The sequence below is a fragment of the Drosophila navojoa genome, chromosome 2 (genome assembly GCF_054131105.1).
Source record: "Drosophila navojoa isolate 15081-1374.11 chromosome 2, UAZ_NAV_1.0, whole genome shotgun sequence".
NCBI lineage: Eukaryota > Metazoa > Arthropoda > Insecta > Diptera > Drosophilidae > Drosophila > Drosophila navojoa.
This window is the reverse complement of record NC_142890.1, coordinates 19369477-19392236: the sequence shown is the minus strand read 5'-3', so window position 1 is coordinate 19392236 and position 22760 is coordinate 19369477. Positions and strand designations below refer to the sequence as shown.

Genomic DNA, 22760 nt, shown 5'->3' with positions numbered 1-22760 from the left:
ATATAAATTTAAGCCGGCCTGTGCCAGACAGAGTGCCAGCCCTGCATTTCTGTAACTGTAACTGTATAGCTCAGCAGTTGCCACTATATACATTTGTATCTGTATCTGTGTGTGTGTGTGTGTGTGTGTGTGCATGCGAATGCGCGTATGCCGCTAATGTTTTCATTTGCATGCGAACATCAGACCCAACAACATGTTTATATGCAAATGCGTTCTCTGATTATCGGCAAATGGGTCCGTCTGACTGGACCTCTGCTGCAGCCGCTGCCTGTGCCGCTGCCTGTGCCTGAGCCTGGACCTGAGCTTGTGCCTGTGTCCCATTCCCGAATATCAACTATTTGCTTTTGCATGCGCTGATTTTGTTTGCCCATTTCTCGTAACTGCGACTTTTTTCGGCGCTTCTATCGAGTCCGTGGGCGTGGCGCAGTGTTGGCATTTGCGATGCTTTAACTACAGCTGGAGAGCTTTAAGTATCGTAAATTTGCAGTCTAACTTTTGATATGTTTGGAGATTAATATATACATCATTGTCTTCGAATGTAATATTGCCTAATGTTCCATCAACCGGTTCCCGTTAACAGCCTCTTTAAGATTGGATTTAAGATTGAATAGATCGCTGATCCAATATTTTACCAAATCTATATACGATTTTCTTAATATATAAGCAATATAAATTAACAGTTTAGTTCTCAAATGTTTATCCTAAAATAGGTACATATTATAGCTCTAAATCTTCCCTTTATTGTAATCTTATGTGCGCAATTGATGAATATAAGATTGGGAAAAATATGTTTATAATAAAGATTATTATGGTTTGCTTTTTACAACCTATGTAGATGTGGATATATAATTGTTCCTCTCTCACAATAATTGCTCAAATAGAAAGTTCACTTAATAGTATTTGAAATGGATCCATCTCGCCGTAGTCCAATCATTAGTATAATTTATGTGCTGCTCATTAACAGCCATGTTGGTGTTATCGCTAAGGAAGACCTATTTGAACTGGCAAACGAGCTGAACCGTAACCCCCACCGCACCACTGAATTAAAAGCGATGCAACCCTCGATGAAGAGCCCCCTGGTGTCAGACAGGATTCACTTAACGCTTCGTGTGGCATAAAATTTCCTTACAAAAATTGTATTTTAAAATTAATGAAGAGCTCGTTGTGTGTGTGTTGTGCACGCCAGGGCTGGCGGGGGTGGTCTACGCTGGTGTTAAGGTGTTAAGCACTAAAAAATAACACGTAAAAAAAAAAAAACAGCACACAGAGCAAAGGAAAATAGAAAATGCCACTTGGCCACTTTGGGCAATAGCTGGCCAAAGCTGTTAGCCCGCCCGGGGCATTTACAATGAATGTCATTTGGATTTGCGTTGGATAAGTCTCTAATTTATTGTGCATAAAACAAGATGTGCAGTATACATATACATATACATACACACATATATATATTGAGTTATCTATTTCTATATATAAAGCTCGTGCTTATCGGCGCGTTCCCATCGCCACGTGCCGCTTCTCACGCGCCGTCTTTGTATAGGTCTTCCCTAATAAAAAGTTGGGACGAGTTCGTTGAGGCATGACCTTAGCTCAGTCTGAGCTGAGAAGGTTCGGTGCCCGCGTATAGAACCAGCAGCTCTGGCGTCATGGGCGCATTCAGCGTAATCCACGCCTTGGGCAGGCCGGCATCATCGCGTGCCGATTGCAGCGCCTGCTGCAGGGCAAAAGCCACGGCAATGGCCAGGCAAATGGCAGGCTCTCCAGTAGCTGCACATAAAAGTAAATGTTAAGGTAAGTCATCCATGGAAAGTACAATCTCTAGTAGGACTCACCCTTTGAGCGCATGAAGCCCGCCTTGTTAGGGCTCTTGGGCAGCAGTTCGATGCGCAGATCAATGGGTATATCCTTGGCACCGGGCGGCTTGTAGTTCCAGGTGCGATTTGTCAAGCACTCGCCTGTCTCCTTATCGACCACGATCTGCTCGCTGGTCCAATAACCAAGTCCCATCATAAAGGCACCCTCGATCTGGCCAATATCCACATTGGGATTCAAGCTCTCGCCAGTATCCTCGAGCAGATCCACACGATTGATCAGATAGTTACCAGTGAGAACATCCAGCTCCACCTCGGTGAGGCACAGGCCGCACACCGAGTAGGGCTCCATATCGCCCTGTTTACACTGATCGCTGGCTATCAAGTTGATCTTTCGGTTGTATGCCTCAGTGATCAGCTGTTGCCAGTCGGCTGGTTTCACCTCCTCCTTAACTGGGGCGAGGCGTGAGTTCAGAGTCTCGCAGGCCTTACGCACAGCAAAACACAAAGTCTCACTGCCAACAGCTCCACCGGTAACCATTGAGTTGGCTCCATTGATCGTATCGCTGGCCTCTATGCGCACCTGTTCCAGGGCAATGCCTAATGTATGGGCTACTACCTGGGCAATCTTTGTGTTCATGCCTAGAATAAAGATATGCATAAATGAATAGCATCAATATTCTGCGGCAGTGCTATGATCTTGAGCAACTGGGGGAGATGCTTAGAGGATATACGGAGAGGAAAAACGTAAGGGAAATACGTAGAGAAAAACGAAGTGGACAAAAATAACATATTCGGCGGTACCTATGATGATTGTCATGTTATATTATGTACCGAAATGTTTATATCCTCATAGGATCCAGCTTACCTTGACCCATTTCGATGCCACCGTGGGAGACCACAACTGTTCCGTCACTGTGATAGATGGCGACTGTGGCCGGATACTGTCCGAAATACCCTATCTGATACTCCATAATGCAAAGGCCAAGACCGCGCTTGCGCCAACGATGCTCCTTGTTGTAGGAAATAATTTCGGCTCGTCGTTCACGATATTCAGTGCTCTTCAGGAATCTAGGCATCATTTCGCCCATTTTATGAGCGGGCAAAATGTTAGCAAAACGAACATCCGCCGGATCGACACCGGTTTCAAATGCAATATGCTCAATGATATTCTCAATCATTGCAATGCCTTCGACTGAACCGGGTGCCCGACAGGGCGTGTTGCTAGGCGAATCTGTTATGACCATAAATCCATCTAGTTTGTAGTTATCGCTGAACTCGTAACAGTTCTTGGATAACAGCACCGTATGTCCGATGGGGGATTCATTAGTCAAATAGCCTGCATCCTCATAGAATCGACTCTCGATGCCTACAATCTTGCCATTGGCCTTCACATAGAAGTCATAGTCGCAGTGGAAGGACCACCGTTTGCCCGTGGTATTCATGATGGACTCCAGCGACTGCACAAATCTCACCGGACGATTCAGCTTATGAGCCGCGACCGCAGCAGCCGTTGCAGCCAAATTGCAACGCGTCGCCTTGCCGCCGTACCCACCGCCGATGCGACGAGTCTTCACCTGCACCTCATTGGACCTCAGCTGTAGGACATTCGCGATGACATCCTGCGATAGATCCATCCACTGCGTGGCCACGTAGACCTGCAGGCCACCCTCAAAAGGCACCACCACCGTCGAATGTGGCTCCATGAAGTAGTGGTACTGCAGTCCCAAGTCCAACTTTCCACTGCCCTTGATATCGTGGGCAACATTCAGGTGCAGCTTGTCGTGCATTGATTTGACAGGGTGAAGAATGCGATCTCCAGATGCAGCAGAGTCCAGCACATGCTTCATGCTGGGCAGCACCTCCTTGGCACCGCCCTCATAGCTGAGCTCAACGAGCTCGGCGGCACGCTGAGCCAGGGCATTCGATGTGGCCAGCACCATGCCGATGGGCTGGTGATAGAACTTGATTTCGCCCGTGGCGAAGAGCTGCTCCTCCTGCGGGAAAAAGAAGTCATCTGTTGTCTTGGGTCGCAGCGAATTGGGTCCAGAAATGTCCTTGGCATCCAAATAGGCCACCACGCCAGGCAACGCCAAAGCAGCCGACGTGTCCACCTTGCTAACCACAGCTCCAACACGCTTTGCCGTCACAAAGGCCGCCCACAGCTGATTGTGCTGCGTGGGTAGATCATTGACGTAGGTCGCCTCGCCCGAGCACTGAATGAGTCCTTCGTGCTTTTCGGTGGGCTTCGTCACTGGATAATGTTGCTCGAAGGTCTCGAAGCTCTGCTGTCCCTTAGACACGGGTCGCTGCAACAAGGACCCTCCAGTTACCTGCCGACTACCCAGAGTCTGTTGACGCTGAGCAGCGGCCTTCAGCACAAACTTGTACAGCAGTCCACAGGCCAACTTGCGGCGATAGTCTGGCGATGCGTCCGGCAGCACCTCATCGGGTTGCAGCAGCGTCGACAGCTTGTCGAATACCTGCTCCAGCAATGCATTGTCAAAGGGATTGCGTCCGACCAGCAGCTGCTCAACAGGCGTTGCATGCACAAAGTCCGGCCGGATGCCCCCAAAGCAAATGCGAGCATTCTTCACCTTCGAATCAGCATCCAGTTCAAGTAGAAAGGCGGCGTTCACATACGCATGCGCATTCTGGGCACGTGGCATAATCTGCGGAGGGAAATCGAATGAAGGTAAAGGTTATTGGTAGTTCATTGAGGATAATTAGGTCTTATGAAGTAGAAAATCACTAAATCCTTACCTTGTACGAATCGAACAGATAATTCTTCTTCGAATAGGCGGGCAAAACTATTCCGCGAATGATCTTGCCGTGCATCGATAACTTCAAGTAGCTGGCCAAGCTGACAGTTTGCTGTTTGTCCGCCGACTCCTGGATTATGATCTTTGCATCCAGAGCCTCCAACACGATGAACACATCAGAGGGGAACTCGGGGTGAGAGTGCTTGATGGACAAGTTGCCTGCCAGAGTGCCGGCCTGGGTTAATACGAAATAAATTGATAAAGACAGCTGTTAATAGAGCTCACAGATAAGATAATTAATCTGCTCCGTGACTTACATTGCGCACTGGCACATTGGCAATCCAATCCAAATGCTGCCACACCTGGGCCAAGTACTCAAATCCTGTGGTCTGCTCCAGCTTGCGGCAGATGTCCATGGTCTCGCTTAGGCTCAGATTTCCTCCAAGAGTGAGATCCTTATCCGTCAAGCTGTGGCCCCTCAGCTCTGCCAGGGCACGCACATCGATGAAGGACTTGATCTCTGCACTGCGCCTGTAGATGCCGTGCGCCGTGTTTCCAGCGACCAGCATGTACGGCAGGTGCTCCTTGCCAGCCGCGGCCAGTGCCTCGAACAGCTCGGATAGAGTCTGTGGCCAGGACCAGCGACTGCCGTCAGCGTAGTGCTGCACAGCTCGTGGCTGGCTCTTCTTGCAGGTGCCAGCGCAGAGCTCGCCCGTCTTGGGGCACTGCTTGCTGCTCAGGTCCTCGATGTCAGCACACTCCGCTGGCACGGCTATGTTGCTGTCCACGGCGAAGGACTTCATTGCATCCAGTATGGGCCGGTAGCCGGTGCAGCGGCAAATGTTGCCGCCGAAGGCATTCTCCACCTCGGCCATGGTCACCCGTCCGCCCTGGGACTGCAGCAGCGCGTACATATTCATGACGAATCCTGGCGAGCAGTAGCCACACTGGGTGCCGTTCATTTTGGCCAGGCGCTGCTGTATGGCATGGTAGCCCTTGCGCTTGTTGCCCAGGCCCTCGGAGGTGGTCACATGCAGGCCCAGGCAGGTGTTCAGCAGCGTCAGGCAAGAGTTGACCGCCCAGGTGCACAGCTCCCCGGTCACCGGATGAACACCGCTCAGGGCACAAACGCAGACACCGCAGCCACCTTCCTGGCACATGAACTTGGTGGCCGTGAGACCGGCATGTTCTCGGATAAACGTGTTCAGACTGATGTCTGCGGCCAGGCTGGACAGATTAACTGGAGAACAGATTTAATTAAGGCAACCATGCCGATTAACATTATGTTAATCAAGTAAATAGATAAAATAAATCTACCAATATTTTTAAAAAAAACTAAGCTATTTGTTATAATATGTGTTCATATGTCAAATTTTACACAAATTTTATGTACATATGTATATCTGTTGGTATGTATGTGTGTAGTTCATAGAATATTTAATTTTTGCGTATCTAATATACACAATAATTTTATTGCTACTCAAATATTTTTTATAAGTCTTCATTTTGTATTTACATTTTGTAAAAGTTCCGAAAGTAGGAATAATAATACGTTTTTTTAAATATTTCTATATCTGTATATATTTGAACATTAAATATACTTAATTGTGTTTAGTATGATAAGCAAGGAAAATCGATTAAGAAAAAAAAAAACAATTGTCAGTTAAATTTGAAAATTTTCAATTGCTGATTGACGAACAGACACACTCTTTGCACATACACATACATACGTATGTATTTATACAGTTTTGTAGACTGTTATCTTTGATGTTATATAAAAGTTATTAAAACTACTTAGATACGGCGGCGTGTATGTATTTATTTATGTATGTACATATAATCACAACCGTCTTTGATAGTCCTCTACAAATAATTTTAATAGACTTTACACATATTCATATGTACGTAACGATGAAAGTACATACATATATACAGACATATGTAATGATCTAGTAACATACCTTCATAGTTAACGCCGTTGATAGTTATACTTTCCACCATTATCTGTTGATTTTTATTTGCCTTTTATCTATTAAAAACAACTTTAAGATTTCTGGATTATTATATTATAAAAAAAAACGTTGCTTTGGTATGTATTTCACAACATTGGCCAACTATACGACCAAGACAACTTTTAATGTTCAACCCACGCCGATCTCAGCTGTACTGTAGTTCCGGGGCCCGAGAGCTCGCGTATTTATGGGCTCATTCCGTTCGTTGGCGCTCGTCAAGTTCAACTGAGAGTGCAAAATATTACGTCTTTTATTAACGACGTTACGTTCACGTTTTGGTTCACGCTTGCCACAATAAAGCCCAAAATTGATACTCTATCGATGATGAGATCCAGTGAATATTCTGTTTGTTATAGAATTGTACCTATTACTCGCTTTCATTTTACAAAATAGTTTGATTTCATTATTAACATATTTGTTTTCGGATTTTTAAATTGTAATAATTTATTGTTTAATCGAAATATATTTTTAAGTAGAATTAATAATATATATTTACAATAAAATAATTTATATTTATAGCTACGTTCTTATTATTATTATTATTTTTTTTTTTTTTTACATTCCAGCTTTAGGTACAAAACTACATTTAACTGGCAAAGGTGCTTACGTTATCGAGTGTCTAGCACTCTCTCCCGATCTCATTCTCTCTCTCTCTCTCTCTCTATCAAAATTGCTCACTTTTTAGGCAGTTCGGAAAGCTTCGTACTTCACCGTCTGCTCTCTATACCTTCTATACTTCTCCTCTCTATTTCCATTTAATTACTTCGCTCTATAACTGGCTTATCGTCAAGTGAGTTTTTGTTTTGTTTATACAAACTTTTGTTTTGATTTCTATTCTAAACAAAGATCGTTCATTGCATCATGAGAAAGCGTGTAGGCACCTACCTTATGAACAGAGTGGAGGGGTAAGAACATGATGCCAATACACACAGAGAGCATCAATTGGCGGTAGTGCCGAGAAATAATTGTTGGGGTGTCATAGCTCATTTCCAATTATTTCGATATGTCTGCAGCTTCGGCGTTTAGCAATTATTTTTATTCCGAAGGTATCGATGTAAGCTTTATATATAATTTCTATGAATGTTGCAGTCGGCCGTAACTGATCCAATACACTGGAATTTTGTTTGTTTTATTTATATACAAATCCACTACATATAGTAAAAGCTAACTTCACTACAAAGTTGGAATGAGTTCGTTGACCTCAGCTCAGTCTGAGCTGAGAAGGTTCGGTGCCCGCGTATAGAACCAGCAGCTCTGGCGTCATGGGCGCATTCAGCGTAATCCACGTCTTGGGCAGGCCGGCATCATCGCGTGCCGATTGCAGCGCCTGCTGCAGGGCAAAAGCCACGGCAATGGCCAGGCAAATGGCAGGCTCTCCAGTAGCTGTACATAAAAGTAAATGTTAAAGTAAGTCATCCATGTAAAGTACAATCTGTAGTAGGACTCACCCTTTGAGCGCATGAAGCCCGCCTTGTTGGGGCTCTTGGGAAGCAGTTCGATGCGCAGATCAATGGGTATATCCTTGGCACCGGGCGGCTTGTAGTTCCAAGTGCGATTTGTCAAGCACTCGCCTGTCTCCTTATTGACCACGATCTGCTCGCTGATCCAATAACCAAGTCCCATCATAAAGGCACCCTCGATCTGGCCAATATCCACATTTGGATTCAAGCTCTCGCCAGTATCCTCGAGCAGATCCACACGATTGATCAGATAGTTACCAGTGAGAACATCCAGCTCCACCTCGGTAAGGCATAGCCCGCACACCGAGTATGGTTTCAGGTCTTCTTGCTTGCATTGATCGCTGGCGATCAAATTGATCTTTCGGTTGTATGCCTCTGTGATCAGCTGCTGCCAGCTGGCTGGCTTGATCTCTTCTTTGACTGGGGCGAGGCGTGAGTTTAGGGTCTCGCAGGCCTTACGCACAGCATAACATAATGTCTCACTACCTATTGAGCCGCCCGTGACGATCGCGTTGGCTCCATTAATCGTATCGCTGGCCTCTATGCGCACATTTTCCAGGGCAATGCCTAATGTATGGGCTACTACCTGGGCAATCTTTGTGTTCATGCCTAGCATTGAAATGAGAGTAAAGATTTAGGATGTGGTTAACTATATGGAGTTACTGGTTAAAACTGCCTTTCTGCTGCCTACCTTGACCCATTTCGATGCCGCCGTGGGAGACCACAACTGTTCCGTCGCTGTGATAGATGGCGACCGTAGCAGGAAATTGTCCAAAATAACCAATTTGGTACTCAATGATGGACAAACCCAGACCGCGCTTGCGCCAACGATGCTCCTTGTTGTGGGCAACAATTTCGGCTCGTCGCTTACGATATTCAGTGCTCTTCAGGAATCTAGGCATCATTTCGCCCATTTTATGAGCGGGCAAAATGTTAGCAAAACGAACATCCGCCGGATCGACACCGGTTTCAAATGCAATGTGCTCAATGATATTCTCCATCATCGCAATGCCCTCGACAGAACCGGGTGCCCGACAGGATGTATTGGTAGGGGAATCCGTGATGACCATAAATCCATCCAGTTTGTAGTTATCGCTGAACTCGTAACAGTTCTTGGATAACAGCAACGTATGTCCGAGGGGAGTCTCATTGGTAAGATAGCCTGCGTCCTGGTAGAATCGACTCTCGATGCCTACAATCTTGCCATTGGCCTTCACATAGAAGTCATAGTCGCAGTGGAAGGACCACCGTTTGCCCGTGGTATTCATGATGGACTCCAGCGACTGCACAAATCTCACTGGACGATTCAGCTTATGGGCCGCGACCGCAGCAGCCGTTGCAGCCATATTGCAACGCGTCGCCTTGCCCCCGTACCCACCGCCGATGCGACGAGTCTTCACCTGCACCTCATTGGACCTCAGCTGCAGGACATTCGCGATTACATCCTGCGATAGATCCATCCACTGCGTGGCCACGTAGACCTGAAGGCCACCCTCAAAAGGCACTACCACCGTCGAATGTGGCTCCATGAAGTAGTGGTACTGCAGTCCCAAGTCCAACTTTCCACTGCCCTTGATATCGTGGGCAACATTCAGGTGCAGCTTGTCGTGCATTGATTTGACAGGGTGAAGAATGCGATCTCCAGATGCAGCAGAGTCCAGCACATGCTTCATGCTGGGCAGCACCTCCTTGGCACCGCCCTCATAGCTGAGCTCAACAAGCTCGGCGGCACGCTGAGCCAGGGCATTCGATGTTGCCAGCACCATGCCGATGGGCTGGTGATAGAACTTGATTTCGCCCGTGGCGAAGAGCTGCTCCTCCTGCGGGAAAAAGAAGTCATCTGTTGTCTTGGGCCGCAGCGAATTGGGTCCAGGAATGTCCTTGGCATCCAAGTAGGCCACCACGCCAGGCAACGCCAAAGCAGCCGACGTGTCCACCTTGCTAACCACAGCTCCAACACGCTTTGCCGTCACAAAGGCCGCCCACAGCTGATTGTGCTGCGTGGGTAGATCATTGACGTAGGTCGCCTCGCCCGAGCACTGAATGAGTCCTTCGTGCTTTTCGGTGGGCTTCGTCACTGGATAATGTTGCTCGAAGGTCTCGAAGCTCTGCTGTCCCTTAGACACGGGTCGCTGCAGCAGAGACCCTCCAGTTACCTGTCGACTACCCAGACTCTGTTCACGCTGAGCAGCGGCCTTCAGCACAAACTTGTACAGCAGTCCACAGGCCAACTTGCGGCGATAGTCTGGCGATGCGTCCGGCAGCACCTCATCGGGTTGCAGCAGCGTCGACAGCTTGTCGAATACCTGCTCCAGCAATGCATTGTCAAAGGGATTGCGTCCGACCAGCAGCTGCTCAACAGGCGTTGCATGCACAAAGTCCGGCCGGATGCCCCCAAAGCAAATGCGAGCATTCTTCACCTTCGAATCAGCATCCAGTTCAAGTAGAAAGGCGGCGTTCACATACGCATGCGCATTCTGGGCACGTGGCATAATCTGCGGAGGGAAATCGAATGAAGGTAAAGGTTATTGGTAGTTCATTGAGGATAATTAGGTCTTATGAAGTAGAAAATCACTAAATCCTTACCTTGTACGAATCGAACAGATAATTCTTCTTCGAATAGGCGGGCAAAACTATTCCGCGAATGATCTTGCCGTGCATCGATAACTTCAAGTAGCTGGCCAAGCTGACAGTTTGCTGTTTGTCCGCCGACTCCTGGATTATGATCTTTGCATCCAGAGCCTCCAACACGATGAACACATCAGAGGGGAACTCGGGGTGAGAGTGCTTGATGGACAAGTTCCCTGCCAGAGTGCCGGCCTGGGTTAATACGAAATAAATTGAATTGAAATAAAATAAAAATAGGGCTCACAGATAAGATAGGAGGTCTTCGAGAACCTTGGCTGACTAATCTGCCCCGTGACTTACATTGCGCACTGGCACATTGGCAATCCAATCCAAATGCTGCCACACCTGGGCCAAGTACTCAAATCCTGTGGTCTGCTCCAGCTTGCGGCAGATGTCCATGGTCTCGCTTAGGCTCAGATTTCCCCCAAGAGTGAGATCCTTGTCCGCCAAGCTGTAACCCCTCAGCTCTGCCAGGGCACGCACATCGATGAAGGACTTGATCTCTGCACTGTGCCTGTAGATGCCGTGCGCCGTGTTGCCAGCGACCAGCATGTACGGCAGCTGCTCCTTGGCAGCCGCGGCCAGTGCCTCGAACAGCTCGGATAGAGTCTGTGGCCAGGACCAGCGACTGCCATCAGCGTATTGCTGCACAGCTCGTGGCTGGCTCTTGCAGGTGCCAGCGCAGAGCTCGCCCGTCTTGGGGCACTGCTTGCTGCTCAGGTCCTCGATGTCAGCACACTCCGCTGGCACGGCTATGTTGCTGTCCACGGCGAAGGACTTCATTGCATCCAGTATGGGCCGGTAGCCGGTGCAGCGGCAAATGTTGCCGCCGAAGGCATTCTCCACCTCGGCCATGGTCACCCGTCCGCCCTGGGACTGCAGCAGCGCGTACATATTCATGACGAATCCTGGCGAGCAGTAGCCACACTGGGTGCCGTTCATTTTGGCCAGGCGCTGCTGTATGGCATGGTAGCCCTTACGCTTGTTGCCCAGGCCCTCGGAGGTGGTCACATGCAGGCCCAGGCAGGTGTTCAGCAGCGTCAGGCAAGAGTTGACCGCCCAGGTGCACAGCTCCCCGGTCACCGGATGAACACCGCTCAAGGCACAAACGCAGACACCGCAGCCACCTTCCTGGCACATGAACTTGGTGGCCGTGAGACCGGCATGTTCTCGGATAAACGTGTTCAGACTGATGTCTGCGGCCAGGCTGGACAGATTAACTGGAGAAAAGATTTAAGGAGATGTTAATTAAGACAATCAGGGAGATGCAGGAAATTAACTCCTCAGAAAAGGAAATAAGAGAATATTTTTGTATAACAAAATTGCTAATATGTGTTATTATAATTTGTAATACTCTTGTTTGGATGACGTGGTGTATCGTCAACTATAAAAGCAAGGTACTTGAAAGCTAAAGATTGTTATTTGTTTGCTTATGTTCGTAATGCACTTCAAGGGCAATCCCAACAATAACTTGGAATAGCGAGATTGTAAATGCATTTAATTGGGCACTCTTGACTAGGGATTCCTATTTGTCATCCGCTGTTTACCTCTAATATGAAGTTGTTGTGTTCATTTGACGAAACAACAAATATTGTTATTTAAATTGACAAATTCTAATTGCCAATTCTCACAATTAACCGACAAGCCTAGACTAATTGTTTACATGTGTAGAATATTAAGGATTGTTATCTCTTGTGTTATATAAATGCCTTTTAAGCGCATCGGCTTTGCCTAGTTTTGTATGTAAATAATTATCTATCAACCCAATCAGAATTGTGTTCGACACTCTACTACACATCATAGTGTTACACTTGGTTACTTATTTATGTATGAATGTATGTATGTATTCGCATACATACATATGTACAGTTGTATCTGCATACATACCTTCATAGCAGTCGCCGTTAATAGTTATACTTTGCGGCATTATCAATTATCTTTGTAGCGTTTATTGAAAACACTTTAATTATACTTGTATATATCAATTTATTCCTTTGGCGAATCAAATGCGTAACCCACGTCGATCTCAGCTGTACTGCGGTTCCGTTGTCCCAGTTCTCGCGTATTTATATTGGTTAGGCTCGTTCATTGAGGCTCATCAAGTTCAACTGAGAGCACGAAACTTTGAATCTACTTATAATGGATGGACGCTTACATTTCGGTTCCCGTTTGCTACAAGGCTAAGAAATGTACCAAATAAGTTTTGTACTTTTATTTGCAATAAAATTAATATGAAATCGATTCCAAAACTGTTGACTTAAGAACTTTAGTAATATTTGAAAAACATTAAGCATTCATAATAAAATAATTGAAATAAAATATATAATACATGTAGAATAAAATGTACATATATACAGAGTTTAGGTACATTCCAGTTTTAGGTACATTACTACATTTAACTGGTAATCACGCTGGCGTTTATACTCTCTCTCTCGCGCTCTCATTTTCGATCGATAAGCTTTTTTGGCACTCACTCACTTAAAAGCTCTCTCTCCCTCTCGCACACTCTATTTGTTTCTATTTGATAACTTCGCTCGCTAGCCGGGCTCAAGCTAGTTTTTGTTTATACACATTTTTTTTTAATATACCCTGAACCCATTGAAAATCAGGGTATTATGGTTTTGTGATAATGTATGTAACATGCAGAAGGGAGCATTGCAGAGCCCATAAAGTATATTTATTCTTGATCAGGGCGACGAACTGAGTCCATATAGCCCTTTTTATTCTGTCCATGTAAACACCGAGATCTCAGAAGATATACGAGCTAGAAACGTGAAATGTATGCATACTCGTGTATACCCTACGCCGTACGAGTTTATCATGTTTTTCGATAACTCATCCGAGCAGACTCGAATTGGCATCTATTAGCGGCATCTGGAAGTTTATAACTCGTTTTCGACCATTTTAATCTACATATTATTAGTCTAGTACAAATACTCCCTATCAAAATTATTTTGGTATGTTAGTTATATAAATTTGTTTTATTTTATACATTTGATACAGAAGTATGTTCGATATGTATATAAGCTCTATACAGTTTATTCACTGGTAAATAATTTCTAGCACGGAATCCATATGTAAATCAATCAATTTAAAATTGAAATATGTATATACATATGTATATGTATATAAATATATATTTAGTTGATTACAATTGTACTGCAATTGCATGTAAGCACTCATTTATACATATTTATATATTCTTGTTACAATATTTAAGTTGTTCATTTAAGGCTAAACGTTTTGACATCATGTCCCGCATTCAGTAGCAACGTTTCAGGTGTGGTGGGCGCACCCAGACGCACCCACTGCCTGGGTAATCCGGCATCCTTTCTGGCCGATTGCAATGCCTCCTGCAGGGCGAAGACAACGCTGACAGCCAGACAACAGGGTGGCTCGCCTGTGGCTTTTGACCGCATAAAGCCCGCACTGCTGGGCTGTGGATTCTGAACCAGCTCGATGCGAAAATCAATGGGTATATCCTTGGGTCCCGGTGGCTTGTAGTTCCAGGTGCGATTCGTAAGAAGGCGTCCCGTTTGCCGTTCGTAGACTAACTTCTCAGTGAGCCAATAGCCCAGGCACATGACGAATGCTCCCTCGACTTGACCAATGTCAATGTTGGGACTGAGACTCTCGCCGGCATCCTCCAGCAAGTCGACGCGCTTGATCTGACTGTTGCCGGTAAGCACGTCCAGCTCGATCTCGGTCAACGCCATTCCGTAGATATGATAGTTCTGCATGTCGCCCTCTTTGTAATGATCTGAGGCAATCAAATTGATCGATGCGGCGTATGCTGCCTGCACTGTCTCCTGCCAAGAGGCTTTGGGCTTTTTCACCGGCTTCAGCCGAGCGTTGAGCGTTTCACAGGCTTTACGAACAGCAAAGCACAGACTTTCACTGCCGACGGCACCACCCGTTACCATTGAGTTGGCTCCATTTATGGTGTCCGATGATTCGATTTTTATGTACTCCAGCTCAATGCCCAACGTGTATGCGGCCACCTGTGCGACTTTCGTGTTCATGCCTGATAGACAAAGCAAAGGAAAATAAAATCATTTCATACCAAACGAGTTGATTAAACACTCCGTACCTTGACCCATCTCAATGCCGCCATGGGTGATAACGACGGTGCCATCCACATGATAAATTGCGACAGTGGCCGGATACTGGCCGAAGTAGAAGATGGGATAGTCCATTATGGCCAGACCGAGCCCGCGCTTGTTCCAACGATTCTTTTCATTGTGCTCCTTGATTTCCTTGCGTCGCGCCGTGTACTCCCTCGACTTCAAAAATGGAGGCAGCAACTCTGCCATTTTATTGCCCTTAGCCAAATTGAGCAGCCGCACGTCAGCTGGATCGAGATCTAACTCAAAGGCCACATGCTCAACTATGTTCTCCATCATAGCAATGCCTTCGACAGATCCGGGTGCTCGGCACCAGGTCGAGCTTGGTGCATCAGTCAGTACAGCGTTTCCATTAATTTTATAATTCGAGTCGGTGAACTCGTAACAATTTGTTGCAGTAAATGTGGAATGTCCTACGATGGGGCTTTCGTTCTTATTCCAGCCGGCATCCTCGTAGAAATCATTCTGGAGGCCCACAATCTTTCCAGAGGCCAGCACTTGAGCCTCATAGTCGGACCGACAAGCCCAGCGCTTGCCATTCACATCCATCATCGATTCAATGGATTGCACAAAGCGCACGGGTCGATTCAGCTTTTGAGCAGCCAAGGAGGCGGCGCAGGCCACCTGATTGCCGCGTGTTATTTTGCCGCCGTAGGCGCCACCCAAACGTCGGACCTGTAGCTGCACATCCTTGGCCTTTATCTGCAACATTTGGGCGATAACGGACTGCGTGTGATCCATCCACTGGGTGGCGGAGTAAACCTTGAGCCCATCCTCGAAAGGCACTACCACTGTTGTCTGCGGTTCCATGGTGAAGTGGTACTGGAGTCCAATCTGCAAGACGCCTCGCACAGTCTTATCCGGCGTAGCCGAACACTTCAACTTGCCTGGCTTCGCGGAGACCTCACGAATGATGCGCGAAGCCTCCGGTTCCGGCGACATGTCCAACACATCGTTTAAGCTGGGCAATACTTTGTGCTCCGTAGACGGCTGGCCATAGGTGATATTTACCAGCTGGGCTGCTTGCTTCGCAATATCCGCAGTGAGGGCAACAACCACACCCACGGGTTGTCCATAGTGCCTGACCGGCGAGGTGCAGAAGATCTCTTCTGGCTCGTAGCCAAAGTTCGGATCACAGAACGTATTTGTGCCGGGTATATCCTTAGCACTGTAGAAGGCCACCACGCCAGGCTGCCGAAGGGCTTCCGAGGCATCGATTTGCTCTATGCTGGCGGCCACTTTGGTGGCTCCCACAAAAGCGCAATGCACAGTGTTCGAAGTAGTCAGCACATCATTCATGTATGTCGCCTCGCCCGAGCACTGAATCATGCCCTCCACTTTCTGCACCGCCTGCGTAACGGGATAGTTCTGCTGCTGGGTCTGGTACACCTGTGTGCCCGAGGACAATGGACGCTGCAATAGTTGCGCTCCGCTCTTAAAGGCTTCGTTCACTTCCTCTTTGGGAGCATGTTTCAGAAGAAACTTGTATAGCAGTCCACAGGCCAGACTCAAGCGATAGGCGGGGGATGCTTCCGGCAGCACCTCATCGGGCTGCAGCAGCGTCGACAGCTTGTCGAATACCTGCTCCAGCAATGCATTGTCAAAGGGATTGCGTCCGACCAGCAGCTGCTCAACAGGCGTTGCATGCACAAAGTCCGGCCGGATGCCGCCAAAGCAAATGCGAGCATTCTTCACCTTCGACTCTGCATCCAGTTCGAGCAGAAAGGCGGCGTTCACATACGCATGCGCATTCTGGGCACGTGGCATAATCTGCAGGGAAAATGGAATTATTGTTTAAGACATTTCTCCGAGCTTTAGTGTTTACCTACAATAACTATACATAGGTTGGTAAGATTACCATAGATCGCAAATAAATTTAGACCGTTTCTCAATGTATGCAAATAAGTACATTTTACTTATACTCCGAGAAAAAAACTCCAAGCGCAACAGACTGCGTTGGTTTTTTAGAGAGCTCGTTTGCGCTCGGTTAGAAAGATCTTTTTGTTTCGCTCTGTCGGTTCTCCGATCATTCGACTGACTTAACTTATGCAAAAACTCGTCTGTGTGTGCATTGGTATGTGTGTGAACCAGAGTTGTGCTCGTTGTGTTGTGTGCATATGATATTTGGCCGCTAATGAGTCTTATTGTGCGAACGCCAATCGGATCTCTCCATAAACTCTGTTCGCTGAACTGAGCGTCAAAAACGAAAAGAGCCGAAGTCTGCTGATCGTGTCGAGAGTGAGTGGTGAGAGCGATTCGCGATTTGCAATGCTGATTGCAGATCTTAATATTATCTACATTAAAACACCCTACCTTATATGATTCGTATATAAACTTATCCGTAGCATATGCAGGGAGCAGAAGAGCCTTAAGCACGAGCTTTTTATCATTGGAGTTCAAATAATCGGCCAGTGATATTTCTTGTTCATCCTTAGCGCCCTTCGAGGCGACGACACGCACATCAAGTGCTTCGAGGCTGACGTGGACATCTGACGGAAACTCTGGATGTGCTTTCTTGATTGATAGGTTGCCAGCCAGGGTGGCAGTCTGCAACAAAGAAGAGTTAAAGAGTTGAAGGGCTTGAAGAGCTTGAAGAGAGTAGGCGAGAGACCCACATTACGAACTGGCCCATTGGCGATCAGATCCAGGTGCTGCCAGAGCTGCTGCAGATACTCAAAGCCTGGCTTGGTGGAAGTATCTTTCAGAATGTCCATGACCTCGCTGAGACTTAGATTGACACCCAGTTTCAGCTGATGCGGCTCATACTTGTATTCGTGTAGCTCGGCTACGGCGCGCAAGTCAATGAAGTGTTTGATGTCCTGCCCACGACGATAAACTCCATGGGCCGTGTTGCCTCCGACAAGCATAAACTGCTCCTCTCCCACCCGGTCCAAGGCCTCAAACAGTTCACTCAGGGACTGCGGCCAATGCCACTGACGTCCATCATCGTGGGCCAAAGTGGACCTCGCGCAGCTGCCCGCGCATCGCTCACTCGTTTTGGGGCAGTTGCGCGGCGATAGGTCCTCAATGTCCATGCACTCTGCCGGCAGTTGAATGCAGCTGTCCACGGCAAAGGACTTCATGGCATCCAGTATGGGCCGGTAGCCGGTGCAGCGGCAAATGTTACCGCCGAAGGCGTTCTCCACCTCGGCCATGCTCACTTGACCCCCACGCGACTCCAGCAGCCCGTACATGCTCATCACAAATCCCGGCGAACAGTAGCCGCACTGGGTGCCATTCAGCTTGGCCAGACGCTTCTGTATGGGATGGTAGCCGCTTCGCATGTTGCCCAGTCCCTCCGAAGTCACAATCTCCAGCTGCGCGCAGCTATTCAACAGAGTCATGCACTACCAAAAGCGCCAATATAAATGTTGATGTTCGTCTTTGTTCAGCTATATGGATACCCTTTCTTACCGAATTGACCGCCCAGCTGCGCTTCCCGTCGCGCAACACGCAAACGCAGACACCGCAGCCGCCCTCCAGGCACATGAACTTCGTCGCCGTCAACTGCGCATGTTCCCTGATAAAGGTATTCAAAGTGATATCTGCCGGCAGGCTGCTCAGATTCACTGCGATGAAAGTGAGAGAGAGGGAGATAGATATATTAGTACGTAATACAAATCTTTTTATAGCTTTTGTATTTTTAAATTCTATATGGACCCGTTCATATTCGTATAAAAACTTACCCGTGTAGGGCTGTCCATTGATCGTAAAAGTAGTTGTCATTCTGATCAAAATTACTGCAAACTGAAAATAATGTAAAAATTCGCCGTTATTTAGCTTCTGCTGCTTCAGCTGATGCTTCTGTGCTCTTCGGTTGCTTGCATTCAACTGATTCTCGATTCATTCGTTCGCTCGGCAGCAACTTGGCAATTTTTTGGGCTGTTGCGAAAATTGTAGCTGTTCAAAATAATCACATACATATATGGATAGACATATACATGCATATGTACATACCTGTAGTAGTTAATTGAATTAACGATTTTTGAATAAAAAATATTTGCTGTTGTTGCTCAACTTTAATTGCAGCTCTATTCCGCAGCTGCCAGCTGCCGTGCCGTTCCAATCGAAACAAACTAACGGCGTCTAGCTTCGAGTTTGTTTTTGCGCTGTTTGTTGTCGAGTTTGCTTTGGTCTGTCGTCTGTATGTCTGTGGGGCTGTGACTGTGTGAAGAATAGGGGCACGATCTCTGTAAAAATAGCAACAAAATGAACCATGAAATAGCCCAGCAGTTGGAGCTGTGGTAGTGCTCTCTTGCATAGCGTGACAGTAAATACATTTGTATGTATGTATAGGCCTACATTAACATACATACATACATATATAAATAAGTAACTGCTGATATACATGTATATGTGCAAATTAAACAATTTAAATACCAAATGCAAACAAATCGCATAAATTATTATTTGTATATACTTAAATCTGTAAGCACATGTATTAGCATATTTGTTTGCATTGTTACCATTAAAATTGCAAATTGTGTTTTAATATGCATTTTCATGTCGACCGTCGACGGCATTAAAAATGCAATAAAATAATTTATGTATTTTATTAACTAATAAGTTGTTTATCAAGTTAATTTTGGGCCTTAAAATTGCTTGAATGCCCACTGTGCTAAAAATACTCAAAACAAAGAAAGAGATAGGGAAAAGAAGAGAGCGCAAGCTAACCGGCCGGCATATACAGCATTGCCAGCATCAACTAATGTTTGCATTTTTTTGAATAAGAACAGTGGAATAGTTGTCGATAGTTTATTTAGATTGTGTGAATGAAATGAAACATAAGAAATGCGCAATATTTAAAACATTTTCTATGCAATGTTTCAAGTGAATAATGGGAATGCCCCGATGACAAACATTTAATACTGCCAGTCCAACGAAGTGCTTTTTAATAGATTCAATAAATTTATGTACATAATTTAAAAGAAACAATGAATTTATTTGGCACAATTGAAATACAATTGCTGCAAACACACATGCATGCGTATTGTATGTATGTAAATATGGAAAAGATAAAATGCGAGAGTGGATAGCACTGCTAGAACTGTCGCTTTTCAATGTCAATCGGGTTGAACATTAATCATTTTGACATGCAACTGGAAATATTTTATTACAAAATATATAATCTATTTATTCTTTTGTTGTTTTGAATAATAAATAATAATTAAGTAGTTAGTGTTTTCTATATTTATAAATTCGAATGCATGCAATTGCAAACAACGTCATTTAATTTATACATTACTTACTATGTATATTCATATGTATGGATGTAGATCTTCATTAATTAATTACCAAACTGCAACTTAATTCAATGGATATTCCTCTTGAGTTATTTTTATTTCTGCATATATATATGTATGTATGTATAAATGCCATATATTCACATGATATGAAATGTAGGTACATACATATGTATTTTTTTCGGGATACTCCGTCCTTATTGGCATTAGTCAGCGTTCAAATTAATCGTTGATTTTTGTGTCGTTCTTTCTTTTTGCTTGTTTGTTATCTTGACGCGGCTTAATTAATTAAATACATGCCCGTTTGCCGTTACCTGCTGCCAGCAGTCAAAAATATTTATCCAAACATACTTTTTATTAACTTCAGGATTGGTAGTTCCATACAGGGATGGGTGGAAAAAGTGTCCACTCATTTAGAAATCATTTGTCAAAATATATAAATCGAGGGGGAACGAGTGAAGAATGAGAGTGTAGGAAAATGTTACATAATCATGCATGCGGCATACACAGAACAAGCCCAAGAATCATTACAACAACAACAACAACAATACATACAAAGGCAAAAGTAACAATAAAGGGAAATGTTCCGCCTTGCAGCTTATCGATATTCAAAAATCGTATTCGAAACGTTAAACAAGTAAAATTAAAATATGAAAAACGCAATCTTTTTTCACATGGCTAAGCATTCGGTTCGGTACCTCGAAAGGCCGGCAACCCGCTGTCAGACAGGTACCCAAAAATCCGCTGGCCATCCCCCACTCCCTCATCCTCTTCCCCATCCCCATCCTCTTCCACACACTAGCCAACGCAAGCTTGACTTCATGACTGGGGCTGTAGGCGTGTCCATTGTTAATGTTTGCTGTTGTTGTTGCTCTTGGAGCTGTCATGCATAATAAAATTCGAATATATATTCGGGCGCACGCCTTCGCCTTCGTTCGTTTCTTTGGTTTGATTTTGTTCTCGCTGCGGATCCTTATCAAACACGAAAAGTGACGTGTCCAACTACCAAAGATGATGATGCACACAGCTCCAGGTTAGCGAACAGACAAACAAACCCCACCTCCCCCCATCCAACACATTGATGAGCGTCGCTCGACACTGACCCACAAAAGCGTCGAGTGCCGCCAAGCCCAAGTCTGGCTGTCTGTCCCTTGTCTCGGAACTTGCCTCGTAGCCAATTTGATGGCATCAATATTTTGTGTTCCGATTAGGTCTAACATGTTGCAAATTTTAATGTTTCCCATAGGCTGGGACTTTGATGAATCAGAAGGAAAACTTTTATGCGAGATTAAAAACTTCTTTTATGAGACTTTCATGATAATCCAAACTCAGAGAATGAAAGAATAATCACAGTTTAGGTGGCAAGTCGACCCTTCGACTTTCGACTCTCATTAAATGACAATATTACATTGACTTAAAGATTCTCTTTTTAATATTATTTGAAAAAGATGTCAAACGCGCTGATCAAATGGCAATCGATTTGGATACTGTCTGTATATGTATGTCTATGTATATGTAAAGTAGATATATATGTATTTATATATCATTGATTGTTCGAACATCATTTTGCATTATGGTATACCCAACATGACAGTCCATAGTAAACATTTTTTAATGCATTTCGACCCTTTGCGAACAAAAAGCCTGCAGACTGAGAAACTACTCGATTGTGACACGTTTAACCCTTTGTCACAGGCATTGACAGTTCAATAATGCTTCATTCGGAAAGGGAACACGCTCCCAGCCATTGTCCGTCTGTTATTGATATGCGGAATAAGGGAAAGGGGAGAAGGCAAGGCAACTTCTGAGTAGGGACAAGGTGTCACATCAACTGCCAGAAGTAACGGCCAGGTACCATAGGTATTTCGCTTACAAAGGACAGACATGGCTTTGTTTTAAAAGCGTGTTTAATATTGCATTCGATTTATTGGATATAATATGTATTCCTTTTAAATCATAGCCTTTTATTTATTGGAAAATATTTATCGAGATCGAAGTTTCCGTTTAATTATTCATTTTCTCTTTTTATCAAAGTGAGAAATATATGTACTTGTAGCAGACCCAAATGTGGATGTCAAAAGTTATGAGGAATTTACGACTGAGAAACTTGTTTGAATTAAGATGAGAGAGAGACAGCACCAGTACATGATTAGATGGATTTGAACACTGCAATTTTAATTGTAGATTAATCATATAATAGTTTATCATGAATATTAATATTTAGAATACACAAATTTGTAGACTCGTATATGGTATCAGTGTTATAAGATGAACCTGAAAGGGTATATCGACATCGATCTGTCTCAAACAAATTCTCTCATTCGTCTGGCTTTTGGCTCGTGACTTGCGATTCGGGACTCTTGTCGCCTGTCGGATGTCACATTAAATTCCGATTATTTGCTTGAAATAATTTCCCGTTTATCGCGCGCCTGATGCATTCGCATTGATAAAACCAGCGACGCGTCTTGATGGCTGTGGCTGCATTTGTTGGCAGCTCCTTAAAACCGGGTGATAAATTCAACCCAGTGGGAACGTTGCTAAGTGTGCAAAAACTTGAAATCGAATTCAGGTTTTTGGGGCCTGGCCAAAAGGCCTCTTTAATTGATTCATTAGTCAATCGATTGTTGAGTCTCTCTCGCTTTCTTTCTGGGTGGGTCCAACTGAGTCTCGGGTGGCTCGAGCAAGCTGCTCATTGTGCGGTTCGCTTGCACCGGAAGGCGGGC

At 45.3% G+C, this 22760-nt stretch overlaps 4 protein-coding genes across 6 annotated transcripts in view; all 4 read right to left on the bottom strand.

Moving 5' to 3' along the window:
- The window catches only part of rump (heterogeneous nuclear ribonucleoprotein rumpelstiltskin), a 163143-nt gene that overhangs the window by 98799 nt on the left and 41584 nt on the right, over nt 1-22760 (bottom strand). The window lies entirely within an intron of this gene.
- Nucleotides 1359-6799, bottom strand: LOC108657747 (uncharacterized). Its single transcript, XM_089260079.1, has 6 exons — nt 6532-6799; nt 4888-5810; nt 4572-4805; nt 2677-4480; nt 1830-2450; nt 1359-1764 (listed from the first exon to the last, which is right to left on the bottom strand). Exons 1-6 carry the CDS (start codon nt 6569-6571, stop codon nt 1583-1585), a joined length of 3804 nt encoding a protein of 1267 aa, XP_089116205.1. The 5' UTR covers nt 6572-6799; the 3' UTR covers nt 1359-1582.
- LOC115562196 (uncharacterized) lies at nt 7708-12700 on the bottom strand. The gene is made up of 6 exons (XM_089262408.1): nt 12558-12700; nt 10971-11890; nt 10629-10862; nt 8734-10537; nt 8031-8651; nt 7708-7965 (listed from the first exon to the last, which is right to left on the bottom strand). Exons 1-6 carry the CDS (start codon nt 12595-12597, stop codon nt 7784-7786), a joined length of 3801 nt encoding a protein of 1266 aa, XP_089118534.1. The 5' UTR covers nt 12598-12700; the 3' UTR covers nt 7708-7783.
- LOC108660187 (uncharacterized) lies at nt 13802-18916 on the bottom strand. 3 transcript variants are annotated; one of them, XM_089260167.1, is made up of 7 exons: nt 18752-18916; nt 18481-18541; nt 18209-18363; nt 17410-18141; nt 17108-17341; nt 14761-16564; nt 13802-14694 (listed from the first exon to the last, which is right to left on the bottom strand). In XM_089260167.1, the coding sequence occupies exons 2-7, from the start codon at nt 18518-18520 to the stop codon at nt 13895-13897; spliced, it is 3765 nt and encodes a 1254-aa protein (XP_089116293.1). In that variant the 5' UTR covers nt 18521-18541; nt 18752-18916; the 3' UTR covers nt 13802-13894. The 3 variants fall into 3 exon arrangements, with proteins under 3 accessions (XP_089116293.1, XP_089116239.1, XP_017968982.1); XM_089260113.1 differs by having other exon boundaries at nt 18481-18676; nt 18752-18915; XM_018113493.3 differs by lacking the exon at nt 18752-18916 and having other exon boundaries at nt 18481-18694.